The sequence below is a fragment of the Mobula birostris genome, chromosome 12 (assembly GCF_030028105.1).
Source record: "Mobula birostris isolate sMobBir1 chromosome 12, sMobBir1.hap1, whole genome shotgun sequence".
Taxonomy (NCBI): domain Eukaryota; kingdom Metazoa; phylum Chordata; class Chondrichthyes; order Myliobatiformes; family Myliobatidae; genus Mobula; species Mobula birostris.
Genome location: NC_092381.1, coordinates 42,502,895 through 42,517,524, shown reverse-complemented (window position 1 = coordinate 42,517,524; position 14,630 = coordinate 42,502,895). Strand labels below are relative to the sequence as shown.

At 43.8% G+C, this 14,630-nt stretch overlaps 1 protein-coding gene across 1 annotated transcript in view; it reads left to right on the top strand.

The window, feature by feature from the left end:
• Positions 1–14,630, top strand: part of ccdc17 (coiled-coil domain containing 17) — a 104,208-nt gene that overhangs the window by 103 nt on the left and 89,475 nt on the right. Inside the window, exons 2-3 of the mRNA XM_072274544.1 lie at positions 458–674; positions 8,482–8,565. Coding sequence (XP_072130645.1) covers positions 459–674; positions 8,482–8,565 — 300 coding nt within the window. The 5' untranslated portion in view covers position 458. The remainder of the gene's footprint in view (positions 1–457; positions 675–8,481; positions 8,566–14,630) is intronic.

The following is a 14,630-nucleotide window of genomic DNA, read 5'->3' as shown; positions in this document are numbered from 1 at the left end:
GGGTTGGTGGGCAGTGAAGGTGTTCTCTGCATTTTGCTTCAGTTTTGTACAATATGCTGGTAGTTGGGGTTTTTGTTGATGTTGTCAAGTGAACATCTGAATGCAAATGATTTAAAACAGCACCTTTTGAATTTGCTATAGAAACAATTAGTACCAAGTTCTGTGCCAGTCATTGACTTTGCAGTTAATTATTATGACTGTTTTGTGTTGGAAAGAAAAACAACAATGCAAATTTAATTTCCCAGATTATTTGAAATAAGTGAAGACAAAGATCAGAAATGATATTGGGGTAGTTTTATTCTCTGAATCCTACAAAAAAAAACTTTTGATTACCTATTGGTACAATGGTTTGTTATTTCTGTAGAAAGGTTGAAAACTTATCTGGTCACATAGATTTGTGAGTTGGAGTTCTACCAAGCTTTTGTCTTAAAGTAATTGAGGAAGATTTGTACCTCAGAATGGTCGATTCAGGGAATTTCCATTGCCACAATTGTAACATGAACTTCAGATCCTTGGGACTATTGGAGAAGCACAAGGACAAATTTTGTATTGGCAGTTGTGCTGAAGATTCGTTCTTGTTAAATGAAAATCCAAGAAACAGCCTGCCTGGAAAGCATGGAAACAAAATTAGCAGAATAAATGAAACAAGAAAAATAAACACTCCAAATCATATGGTAAGGCAAACCATGTTTCCAATATGTACATTTTTATTATATTTAAAACTATTTTGCAGTGTTTTGTATTTTTAATCCCCAAGAATTAGATAGTTGCAGGTGCTTATTTTCTTTGGTATTCTAGTTTATCCTCACCTCCCATACCGTAGATTTGTTGTGTAAATCTTGTCTCTTTTCCGTGTGGTGCTGCTTTCTTCATTTCTTTATAAGGTGGTGGACTGTGAGCAGAAAGATCTATTACAGTCAAAGCTCTTCATAATCGTAATAAGGAGTGTAAAGGGAGACATCTTGTACCTCTTAATTCATCCATTTTGAAAGCCAATTATAAATTATCTTTCAGTGAATTACTCCTGTAAAAATTTGCACACTGTTTAAATGTTTGGATTGTAGTGGCTTTTGGTAAGCCCTTAAACAATGTGCTGTTTATGAAATGGTACCGTCTCTCACAGTTCTGTACTTGTGGGCATGGTATTTTTTTTAATGTGTCATGAATTCCTTTATTCTGTTTCCATTTCCAGTGCATTAATGGAAATGTTATGCTATTCCTTTGTGTGCTAGGGATTAATAGAATTTAGTTGCTTGTTAAAGTTCATTCAGTTTCAATTGATGTCCATCCCTAGAAGAATGTTCTTTCTGGACTGGTAGCTAAATATATGATACACCTACGCTTTGTCCGCCAGAGGAAGCAGGATCTCCCAGTGGCTACGCATTTTAATTCCATGTCCCATTCCCATCTACTGTTGAGGTGAAGCCACACTCAGTTTGGAGGAACAACACTTTATATTCCACGAGGAAATCTGCAGATGCTGGAATTTCGAGCAACACAGATGAAAGTTGCTGGTGAATGCAGCAGGCCAGGCATCTATAGGAAGAGGTACAGTGGACGTTTTGGGTCGAGACCCTTTGTGTTAGTCCTGACGAAGGGTCCCGGCCTGAAATGTCGACTGTACCTCTTCCTATAGATGCTGCCTGGCCTGCTGCGTTCACCAGCAACTTCTATGTGTGTACATTATATTCCATCTGGGTAGCCTCCAACCTGATGGCATGAACATTGATTTCTCTAATTTCTGTTAATGCCCCTCCTCCTCTTCTTACCCCATCCCTTATTTATTTATCCCCCTCCCCCTCCCCAATACTCACCTGCTCTCCATCTTCCTCTGGTGCTCCCCTCCCTCTTTCTTTCTTCCAAGCCCTTCAGTCCCATGATACTCCCCCTTCTCCAGCCTTGTATCCCTTTTGCCAATCAACTTCCCAGCTCTTGGCTTCATCCTTCCCCCTCCTGTCTTCTCCTATCATTTCGGGTCTCCCCCTTCCCTTTCCACTTTCAAACTCCGGATGGGTTGCATCTGAACTGGAAGGGGACGAACATCCTTACAGGAAGGTTTGCTAGCGCTGCTCCGGGGGGTTTAAACTAGATTTGCAGGGGGAGGGGAACCAGAGTGTTAGAGCAGATAGTGAGGTGGAGGAGGATAAAGGTCATGCAAGAACTGCAAGTGTAGTGCATGGAGTAAAGCCAGATCTAACATATAAAGAGGCTTTGAGGAAAGAGAAGCAGAATAAAGGGTGTAAAGGTAGTAAGGTAGAAGGGCTAAAGTGTGTGTACTTCAATGCAAGAGGCATCAGGAACAAAGGTGATGAACTGAGAGCTTGGATACATACATGGAATTATCACGTAGTGGCCATTACAGAGACTTGGCTGGCACCAGGGCAGGAATGGATTTCAATATTCCCGGATTTCAGTGCTTTAAAAGGGATAGAGAGGGGGGAATAGGGGAGGAGGGGTGGCATTACTAGTCAGGGATACTATTACAGCTACAGAAAAGGTGGGTAATGTAGCAAGATCCTCTTTTGAGTCAGTATGGGTAGAAGTCAGGAACTGGAAGGGAGCAGTTACTCTATTGGGAGTATTCTATAGGCCCCCTGGTAGCAGCAGAGATACCGAGGAGCAGATTGGGAGGCAGCTTTTGGAAAAGTGCAAAAATAACAAGGTTGTTATCATGGGTGACTTTAACTTCCCTAATATTGATAGGCACCTGATTAGTCCCAAGGGTTTAGATGGGGCAGAGTTTGTTATGTGTGTCCAGGATGGATTCCTGTCATAATATATTGACAGGCCAACTCGGGGGAATGCCATACTAGATCCGGGTCAGGTCACAGATCTCAGTGGGTGAGCATCTGGGGGACAGTGACCACCACTCCCTGGCCTTTAACATTATGGAAAAGGATAGAATCACAGAGGACAGGAAGTTTTTTAATTGGGGAAGGGCAAATTATAAGGCTATAGAATTGGGATGATGTTTTTGCAGGGAAATGTACTATGGACATGTGGTCGATGTTTGGGGATCTCTTGCTGGATGTTAGGGATAAATTTGTCCTGGTGAGGAAGATAAAGATTGGTAGGATGAAGGAACCATAGATGACTAGTGAGGTGGAAAATCTAGTCAGGTGGAAGAAGGCAGCATACATGAGGTTTAGGAAGCAAGGATCAGATGGGTCTATTGAGGAATATAGGGTAGCAAGAAAGGAGCTTAAGAAGGTGCTGAAGAGAGCAAGAAGGGGGCATGAGAAGGCCTTAGTGAGTAGGGTAAAGGAAAACCCCAAGGCATTCTTCAATTATGTGAAGAACAAAATGATGACAGGAGTGAAGGTAGGACATTAGAGATAAAGGTGGGAAGATGTGCCTGGAGGCTGTGGAAGTGAGCGAGGTTCTCAATGAATACTTCTCTTCGGTATTCACCAAAGAGAGGGAACTTTATGACGGTGAGGACAATGAGTGATGTTGATGTTCTGCAGCATGTTGCTATTAAGGGAGAGGAGGTGTTGGAGTTGTTAAAATACATTAGTATTTTAGTAACACACATCAAAGTTGCTGGTGAATACAGCAGGCCAGGCAGCATCTCTTGGAAGAGGTACAGTCGATGTTTCAGGCTGAGACCCTTCGTCAGGACTAACTGAAAGAAGAGCTAGTAAGAGATTTGAAAGTGGGAGGGGGAGGGGAGATCCAAAATGATCGGAGAAGACAGGAGGGGGAAGGATGGAGCCAAGAGCTGGACAGTTGATTGGCAAAAGGGATATGAGAGGATCATGGGACAGGAGGCCTAGGGAGAAAGAAAAGTGGGGGGGGAGAACCCAGAGGATAGGTAAGGGGTATAGTGAGAGGGACAGAGGGAGAAAAAGGAGAGAGAGAAAAAGAATGTGTGTATATAAATAAATAACGGACGGGATACGAGGGGGAGGTGGGGCATTAGCGGAAGTTAGAGAAGGCAGTGTTCATGCCATCAGGTTGGAGGCTACCCAGATGGAATATAAGGTGTTGTTCTTCCAACCTGAGTGTGGCTTCATCTTGACAGTAGAGGAGGCCGTGGATAGACATATCAGAATGGGAATGGGATGTGGAATTAAAATGTGTGGCCACTGGGAGATCCTGCTTTCTCTGGGGGACAGAGCGTAGGTGTTCAGCGAAACGATCTCCCAGTCTGCATCGGGTCTCACCAATATATAGAAGGCCACACCGGGAGCACCGGACGCAGTATATCACCCCCGCCGACTCACAGGTGAAGTGTCGCCTCACCTGGAAGGACTGTCTGGGGTCCTGAATGGTGGTGAAGGAGGACGTGTAAGGGCATGTGTAGCACTTGTTCTGCTTGCAAGGATAAGTGCCAGGAGGGAGATCGGTGGGGAGGGATGGGGGGGACGAATGGACAAGGGAGTTGCGTAGGGAGCGATCCCTGCGGAAAGCCAGAGAAAGCAGGATCTCACAGTGGCCACACATTTTAATTCCACGTCCCATTCCCATTGGGATTGGAGGGATGTGACTAGTGGTGTCCCTCAAGGATCGGTTCTGAGACCTCTGCTTTTCGTGATTTTTATTAACGACCTGGATGTCGGGGTAGGAGGGTGGGTTGGCAAGTTTGCAGACGATACAAAGGTTGGTGGTGTTGTAGATATTGTAGAGGATTGTCGAAGGTTGCAGAGAGACATTGATAGGATGCAGAAGTGGGCTGAGAAGTAGCAGGTGGAGTTCAACCTGGAGAAGTGTGAGCTGGTACACTTTGGAAGGACAAGCTCAAAGGAAGAGTACAAAGTAAATGGCAGGATACTTGGTAGTATGGAGGAGCAGAGGGATCTGGGGGTACATGTTCATAGATCCCTGAAAGTTGCCTCACAGGTAGATAGGGTAGTTAAGAAAGCTTGTGAGGTGTTAGCTTTCATAAGTTGAGGGATAGAGTTTAAGAGTCGCGGGGTAATGATGCAGCTCTATAAAACTCTGGTTAGGCCACACTTGGAGTACTGTGTCCAGTTTTGGTCGCCTCACTATAGGAAGGATGTGGAAGCATTGGAAAGGGTACAGAGGAGATTTACCAGGATGCTGCCTGGTTTAGGGAGTATGGATTATGATCAGAGATTAAGGGAGCTAGGGCTTTACTCTTTGGAGAGAAGGAGGATGAGAGGAGGCATGATGGCAGAATATAGTATTAATGGTAAGACTGTTGGCAATGTGGAGGATCAGCGGGATCTTGAGGGTCTGAGTCCATAAGACATTCAAAGCTGCTGCGCAGGTTGATTGTAGTTAAGAAGGCATACGGTGCATTGGCCTTCATCGATTGTGGGACTGAATTTAGGAGCTGAGAGGTAATGTTGCAGCTATATAGGACCCTGGTCAGACCCCACTTGGAGTACTGTGCTCAGTTCTGCTCGCCTCACTACAGGAAGGATGTGGGAACCATAGAAAGGGTGTAGAGGAGATTTACAAGGATGTTGCCTGGATTTTGGGGGGCGGGGACATACCTTATGAGAATAGGTTGAGTGAACTCGGCCTTTTCTCCTTGGAGCGATGGAGGTTGAGAGGTGACCTGATAGAGATGTATAAGATGATGAGAGGCATTGATTGTGTGGATAATCAGAGGCTTTTTCTCAGGGCTGCAATGGCTAGCACGAGTGGGCACAGTTTTAAAGTGCTTGGAAGTAGGTACAGAGATGTCAGGGGTAAGTTTTTTACGCAGACAGTGGTGAGTGCATGGAATGGGCTGCCAGCAACAGTGGTGGAGGCAGATACAATAGGGTCTTTTAAGAGACTCCTGGATAGGTACATGGAGCTTAGAAAAATAGAGAGCTGTGGGTAACCTTAGGTAATTTCTAAAGTAAGGACATGTTCGGCACAGCTTTATGGGCCGAAGGGTCTGTATTGTGCTGTAGATTTTGTGTGTTTATAACTCTCTTCCTGAAATGTATGCTTTTGAGTAGTAGTCAGGTATATACTTGGAGTGAATGAATGCAGCTTCAGAACAGAAGCAGGTCAACACCATACAGGACATAACTTGGTTGGTGGGCACCCCACTCACAACCACTCACTCATTCCATCAACGCACAGTAGCAGAGTTTGTAACATCTGCAGGATGTACTGTAGCATATCAACAAGACTTTTGAGACAGCACCTTTCAAACCCACATCCTATACTTTGAAGGACAAGAACAGCAAAAGGCTGGGAATGTCACCCTTGGAAGTTGTTCTCCAAGCCTATTGCTTGGAAGTTGTTGCTGGGTGGTGTGGCTCATTGGGCTAGAAGAGCCTGTTCTGCATTGTATCTGTAAATCCCATCTTGTCTTGTAAGTGTATCACTGTTCCTTCACCATCACTGTGTCAAAATCATGGAGCTTCATCCCTAACAGCATTGTGGGTATACCTGCACTTGAAAGATTGCAGTGGTTCAAGAGGGCATCTCACCATCACCTTCCAGGGCAATTAGAAATAGACAATTGCGGACTCAGCCTGTGAAGCTCACATCCTTGAAGGATTTTAGAAAAGCCACAAGCCTGAGGATTACAGACCAACTGCAGCAAAGTAGAGTTAGGCCAGGTAGCTCTTCAAAAATTGGTGCAGGTGTTTGGCCTCCTGTGTTTTATGTTTTCCACAATTTTCACCAGTCTAAGTAACTTTTTAAAAAAGTTTTGTATTGGATGTTGCATTAATTGTTCTTAAATACTTTTAATCTTTGTTAATGTTACTCGGAGTACAGCAACTGAGGCTGAACTGGTAGCAATCGCCTCCAAATCACAAGATTGTGAATTCAAATCCCATTTAAGAGATGTATTTTAAAGTTGGATATTTAGATGATTCTAAAAATGAGGGAGTTGACTTACAACAGAGACTCTAAATGCAGCTGGCTATACTTTCTGGAATTTGCTAGAGGTTCTGCAGCAATATTTCAAAAAGAACAAGGAAATTATTCCTGGCCAATATTTTTCCTTCCAATCAGCATTGTGCTAAAACCAATTATTCTTTCATTATGGAGCTTTCCTGCAGAAATCTGGCTGCAGTAACACTATAATAGTACATTATTGCTGTAAAGAACTATGTAAGTGCAAATCTTTATTTGTGTTGGATGCTGTATTGTGGGCATCATCCATCTTTATTATTTAGCGATACAGTGCAGAATAGGCCCTCTGGCCCTCTCAGCCACACCACTCCAGCAATTCCACAACCCTGATTAATCTAACTTAATAACAGGATAAGTTACAATGACCAATTCATCCATCCGGTATGTCTTTGGACTGTGGGAGGAAATCGGAGCTCCCAGGTAACACCCACACATGCCACAGGGAGTTCTTGTAGAAAGCATTGGAATTGAATTCAAAAGTCTGGAACAGCCTGAGCTGTAATAGTGTCACAGTAACCACTACACTACCATGGTGCCCTTATTACTGTTATACATTGGAAACTTCAGCTGTCTGCTTCTGTTGATGCCAATGGAAAAAAGGTTTTATTTCCTAAAGCAAATACTGAAGTGATATAGTAGATTGGAATTTGGAAACTAATTCCTGAATCATTGTAATCTATTCCATGCTTCATGTAACAAGCGTTGTATATGTGTTTTGTCACAGTAAAAAATCTGTCATCTGACTATGACATTTTTTGATAAGCCAATAGCTGAGATTTAATTTAGTGATTCTTTAGTATTCAGCAACTACATGCATAAAAGCACACAGACATGGTTAAGAGATTCATTTGTTTAGACCAAATGTCAGAATGGGGAAGAAATGTGATCAAAGTCACTTTGACCATGGAATAATTGTTGTTGTCAGGTGGGGTGGTTTGAGAATCTCATGGGATTTTCAGACAAGTCTCTAGCATTTACAGAGATTGATGTGAACAACATAAAAACATCTAGTAAGTGGCAGTTCTGTAGGTGAAAGTGACTTGTTAATGAGAGATGACAGAGAATGGCCAGATTGGTTCAAGCTGACAGGAAGGTGACGGTAACTCAAATAACCACGCGTTACAACAATGGTGCGCGGAAGAGCATCTCTGAACATGGTGAACCTTGAAGTGGATTCTACTGCAGCAGTAAAGCACAACAGATTTCACTCCTCTTCCTAATAAAGTGGCCACTGCATGTACTTAAAGGACTACAAGAAATTTTAGCTGCTGTTAATTGTAGTTCAATCAGATTACTTAAGCTCCAACTTTTCTTAAGGTGAAAAGGATTTCTGCTGATTTCCAGTTTATTATCTGTACAATTCAATACTATCTCTTGCTGGCTGAGGACAATCCCCGTATCTTGATTGAAGCACCTTTTTGTATATTTTGTAAAGCTGTTTAGTTCTTTATACTGTAAATCTTTTTTCCAGAGATTACTTATTGTAACCCAATGGTAGTTCATTTATTCAACTTGAGTTGTAGCACTCATCAAGAAAGAACATTTAATTCTTAAACTCGCCCCTAATGCTTCCAGGAAAAGAGAAATAAAGAATGGAAAGTATTTAACTAACATGAGAAAACTAATCATGTTTGTATCAATTCACTTAAGGAAAGAGAATTGAAACTCCCGCAGTTTCGCCAACCAGAGGACAGTTTGTCTGACAGTCGTGCCTTTAAAAAATTGACTGATGAGGTAAGTAAGGCCAAACCCAGATGAAAGAATGAAGTATTAAATAATGGAAACTGATAATATGGAGTAATAAGATTACTATAAACTAAAAATAAGTAGTGTTCATGGATTGATCTAAAATCTGATGACAAGGGGGGAAGAAGCTGTTCCTAAATCGTTGTGTGATTCCTCAGGCTCCTGTACCTTATATCCAACGGTAGTAGCAAGATGAGGACACATCCCGATGGTGAAGGTTTTTAATAATGAATGCTACCTTGAAGTAGCACCTCTTAAAGATGCCCTCAGTGGTGGGGAGAGTTATACATGTAATTGAGTTTACAACCCTCTGCATTCTCTTGCCATCCTGTATATTGGAGCCTCCATACCAAGCTCTGATGTATTCAGTCAGAATGATCTCTGTAGTACATCCATTGAAATTTGTAAGTATTTGGTGACATACCACAGCTCCTCAAACTCCTAGCACAGTAGAGCTGTAGGTGAGCAGTAGAGTAGTGAGCCAAGCATACAACCTCGAGGTGTGTTTGTGTATGGGAATGGGTAATGATGGCATCAATATTCAAGTTCAGTTTATTGTCATTCAATTGTACACATGTATATGGTCAAGAGAAACAATGTTCCTCTAGACCAAGGTGTATAGCACGGTACATTTAACTCACATGCAACACATAAAATAATATTACCACAAGTAAATTAACAAATAATAATGTACATTTATGACACTTGTTTAAAAAGTAAACAGTATAATGCTACTGATGTTATGCTGGCTTTGTCTGCATAAGTTATTAGTAAAATATTTATAGTAACTTATCAGTGTATCACTTTCATTAATTCCACTGCAGTGATCATTCTGGAGGCTTGCCTTGCAAGTTATAAGCAGGAAGCATGTTTGTTTTTTTCCATTACTTGTTATCGAGTTAGTTTCCCTCAATTATTCCACAGATAGTCAGTGTCATCATTTTGATGGGCTTTGAGGTTGTATTTATATCCCAGTTCAGAGGAATTTGGGATAGAAGCCATCTTTAAGCCTGTGGTACATGCTTTCAGGTATATTCTACCCGATGGGAGAGGAGAGAAGGTAGGTTGTCCAGAGTGACTCTTTGGTTATGCTGACAGCATTACCGAGGCAGTAAGAAGTCTAAAAGGAGTTCATGGAGGGGAGGCTAATTTCCATGTTGTGCCCATAACTTTCTGTAGCTTCTTGTGGTCATGTGCAGAGAGGTTGCCATGCCAAGCCATGATGGCATTGTTATTGAATGCTTTCAATTAAAAATTGGGGTCAAAATGGACATGCCAAGCTTCTTTAGCCTCCGGAAGAAGTAGAGGCATTTCCTTGACCATGGCATCTATGAGCTTGGACCTGGACAGGGTATTGGTGACGATCACATCTAGGAACTTGATGGCCTCAACCTCTGACCTCAGTACCATTAATGTAAACAAGAGCATGTGCACTGACTCCCCTCTTCCCCCCCCTCCCCCCAAGACAATGACCAGCTCTCTTCTTTGGCTGACTTTGAGGACAGGTTGTTGTCATGACCCATGTCACTAGGTTCTTCCTGTATTTTGACTCTTTGTTATTTGACATGCAGCCCATCATGGCAGATTCATCTGCAAACTTATGGATAAATTAGAGCAGAATCTGTCCAAGACATAATGAGTGTACAGGGAGTAAAGTAGGGGACTGAGGGGGCTAATGCAGCTTTGTTGTGCACTGATATTGAGGATAATTGTGATTGATAGAGGAGTTGCTACCTACTTTTACTGATGAGGGTCTGTTATGCTACTATGTCACCCACACTCCTCATTAAGGGTCTCAGCCTAAAGCATCAAGTACTTACTCTTTTCCATAGATGCTCCTTGGCCTGCTGAGTTCCTCCAGCTTTTTGTATGTGATTCTCAACCTTGTCTGAGGAAATGAAGATTGGTTAGTGGGGATGTGCTTGTGGAAGAATATTTATATTAAATCAATCATAATTCTGTAAGTTTCAAAATAGAGAGGGAAAGGGATAAGTTTGCTCTTCAAGTGAAGTTTTGTGTTGTGGGAAGGCTGAATCCAATGAGAGGACCTGGAAAAAGTAGATTTAGAGAAGGTGCTTGATGGGTAAAATGACACATGAAAAGTGGTTATTTTAAAAACAATTAAAGAGAGGTCAGGGCCAGCATATTCCAGTAAGTGTGAAAGATAACCACTTTAGAATTGGGGAATCTTGCATGACCAAGATATTGGAGGCTTGATCAAGCAGCAAAAAAGGAAATATATGGCAAGCAACTAAATCAAGGTAATTTCTTGAATGTAGAATATATAGGAGAGAATTTAAGGAAGAAATTGGGAGAGTATAAAGGAGTCAGGAAATAATCTCGGAAACAGAGGCAAAAGAGAACCCCAGGCATTCTGAAAGTATATGCGGAGCAAGAGGGTAGTCGAAGAGAAGATGTATCTCCTTAAGGAGAAAAGGGGTAATCTGTGTGGGCAACATGGGCAAGATCCTGTATGAATACTTCTGTATTTGCCAGGGAAGTGTCAATAATTGAGAATGACAGTATTACAAAGAAGGTGTTTAAATATCGTGGGACTCGGAGGACTGATAAATTCCCCTGGCTCAATGAAATCAATCCCAGGAGACAATGAGGGAGGAAATAACTGGGGCCATGACTGAGAGTTTTGCATCTATATTGGCCTAGGGTTGGTGTCAAAATTCTTTTAATGCTAATGTTTTTTTAAGAAGGACATCAAGTTAGCCAACTAACTATGTCATCAAATTTTGTTAGTGTTAGAAAAATTATTGGGGGAAAACACATACAGGGCTTGTGTATACTTGGAAAGGCAGAGGCAGATCAGGAACAGATTTTCTACCTCACTAATTTGACTACATCTTTTGAGGAAGCATTTAAGAAGACTGATGATAGCAGCACACGAGTTATTGTCTGAATCGGCTTTAGTCAGGCATTTGATGAGGTCCTTCATGGTTGGTTGGTTGGTCAAGAATTTAAGGCATGTGGAATCCAAGGCAAACTGGCTGATTGGATCCAAATTTGATTGGAGGCCAAGTGCAGTAGTGTGTAGATGTTTATTTGATTGGACATCCATAACCAGTGGTGTGCTGCAGGGTACAGTGCTGATATCCTTGCTGTGATGATGTATTAACAAGTTGGATGTGTATGAGGATGATATCATTAGTGTGACAGAGCAGGTGAGCAATGCTAATTCTCCCGCTAACCTTGCCCCTTTGTCCAATTAGTCACTCCGTGTTCTGTCCCAGGTCTAGTTTCCCCAGTAGTTAAAAGACTTTGCCCTCTGGTTCTGTTGTTCTTGGGAGTTCACTGTTTGCACACCCCAACAGTAAAACAATCGCTCGCTTGGCTAATCAAAACAATCCCTTTAGTTAACATGCTGTACTGGTTTATAACTCATAAAAATAAAGATTCTAGCCACAGGCATTCCAAACAGTTTCATTCATTTTTACTCACACTTAGCGGTTTGTAGGCAAGTTTGTAGAACGGCCCCAAAAGACCCGAGGGGCAGTTTAGGGCATCCTAAAATAGTGGCAGGGTTAGTGGGAGCAGGTGTACTACACCCTGCACAGGCAACTGGTGGGGAGGCAGTATTCTTTAATATTCATCTGAGCATGTGGACATGGATCTATGGGTTTAACTAAGGCATCTATTATGAAATAAAATTGCAGGATGTTAGAATCACTCTTTAAACTGTTCCAATTCTGCATCTGAAATAATTATTATGGTCTGGTCATGTGATTTACATCCCCCCCCCCCCCACACACACCCCAACACCCCAACCAACAGCAGTATTTCCTGGTTCTTCTAGGCCAGACAGAGGCAGATTTAAAGCCCTCAGTCTGGCTTTGCCAAAGAGACATTTGTGTTTGGTGCAAAGTTATATTGGAATGTTAAAGATGAAATGTGTCATGGAGAAAACCTGTATGTTTGTAAATTTTTGTACATACATGCTTGTTTTTCATTTGTCTACTTGCAAGTATTTTTTTCTTCACAACTTTTGGGCAGCTTTTGCAGTTTTTCCTCCTGGCACTAAATAAAACCCCTTTGCATTAATATGCAGTTACAGCTTACCATCTTTTTTTAAACTGGTAACTCTTGTCAGGGTCAAAAAAGACAGTATGCATCAGATGAATTGAAGGACCTGTTTCTGTGCTGTATAGCTCTGATTCCTTGACTAGTAAGGGTAAATGTCAACACAGAAAGGAAAAAGTTTATAATAGCGAATAAGAAAATTGCAGAGAAATGAATACTTTGTGACTGTCTTCATGGAAGAAGGTACAAAACTGCCAAAAAAAATTGGAGAACCAGAGGTCAAGAGAATGAGGGATGAAAGAAATTAAGTATTAGTGGAGAAGTTTCTGAGTGTGAAAGGTGTTAAGTCCCAAGGACCCTATGTTCCACATACAGAGTTTTGAAAGGATGAGTTCTGGAGGTGGTGAATTTCCTGGTTATCATCATACAAAATTCTTGGGGATTTAAATTGTTCCTGTAGTTGGGAGAGTAGCAAATGTGACTCCACTATTTTAAAAACAGGGAGAGAGAAAACAGGGAAACACTGACCTGTTGGAATGATGTCAGTGATAAGCAGAGTCCTAAAATTTTGAATGAAGGTAACAATGGAGCACATTGAAAAGTGTATGGGGCTGAGCAGAATTGGCATGCTTCTATGAAAGAGATATCATATTCAAAGGTTTCAAGGGTACATTTAACGTCAGAGAAATGTATAAAATATACGTCCTGAAATTCTTTTTCTTTAGAACCATCCATGAAAACAGAGGAGTGCCCCAAAGAATGAATAACAGTAAAATGTTAGAACCCCAAAGCCCCCCCTCAGCTCCCCCCACCCACACACAAGCAGCAACAAAGCAACGATCCCCCCTCCCCACCAGCAAAAAAAGTATTGGTGCCCACCACCAAGTACTCAAGCACGCAGCAAAGCATCAATAAAGACACGGGCAGTATCCCAAAAACTACTCGTTCACCCGGTAATGTGACATACCACAGTCTGTCTGTCTGTCTCTCTCTCTCTCTCTCTCTCTCCCCTCTCTCTCTCCCCTCTCTCTCTCCCCTCTCTCTCTCCCCTCTCTCTCTCTCCCCTCTCTCTCTCCCCCCTCTCTCTCCCCCCTCTCTCTCTCCCCTCTCTCTCTCCCCTCTCTCTCTCCCCTCTCTCTCTCCCCTCTCTCTCTCCCCTCTCTCTCTCCCCTCTCTCTCTCCCCTCTCTCTCTCCCCTCTCTCTCTCCCCTCTCTCTCTCCCCTCTCTCTCTCCCCTCTCTCTCCCCCTCTCTCCCTCCCCCTCTCTCCCTCCCCCCCTCTCCCTCCCCCTCTCTCCCTCCCCCTCTCTCCCTCCCCCTCTCTCCCTCCCCCTCTCTCCCTCCCCCTCTCTCCCTCCCCCTCTCTCCCTCCCCCTCTCTCCCTCCCCCTCTCTCTCCCTCCCCCTCTCTCTCCCTCCCCCTCTCTCTCCCTCCCCCTCTCTCTCCCTCCCCCTCTCTCTCCCTCCCCCTCTCTCTCCCTCCCCCTCTCTCTCCCTCCCCCTCTCTCTCCCTCCCCCTCTCTCTCCCTCCCCCTCTCTCTCCCTCCCCCTCTCTCTCCCTCCCCCTCTCTCTCCCTCCCCCTCTCTCTCCCTCCCCCTCTCTCTCCCTCCCCCTCTCTCTCCCTCCCCCTCTCTCTCCCTCCCCCTCTCTCTCCCTCCCCCTCTCTCTCCCTCCCCCTCTCTCTCCCTCCCCCTCTCTCTCCCTCCCCCTCTCTCTCCCTCCCCCTCTCTCTCCCTCCCCCTCTCTCTCCCTCCCCCTCTCTCTCCCTCCCCCTCTCTCTCCCTCCCCCTCTCTCTCCCTCCCCCTCTCTCTCCCTCCCCCTCTCTCTCCCTCCCCCCTCTCTCCCTCCCCCTCTCTCTCCCTCCCCCTCTCTCTCCCTCCCCCTCTCTCTCCCCCCCTCTCTCCCTCCCCCCCTCTCTCCCTCCCCCTCTCTCTCCCTCCCCCCTCTCTCTCCCTCCCCCCTCTCTCTCCCTCCCCCCTCTCTCTCCCTCCCCCCCTCCCCTCTCCCCCCTCCCTCTCTCTTTC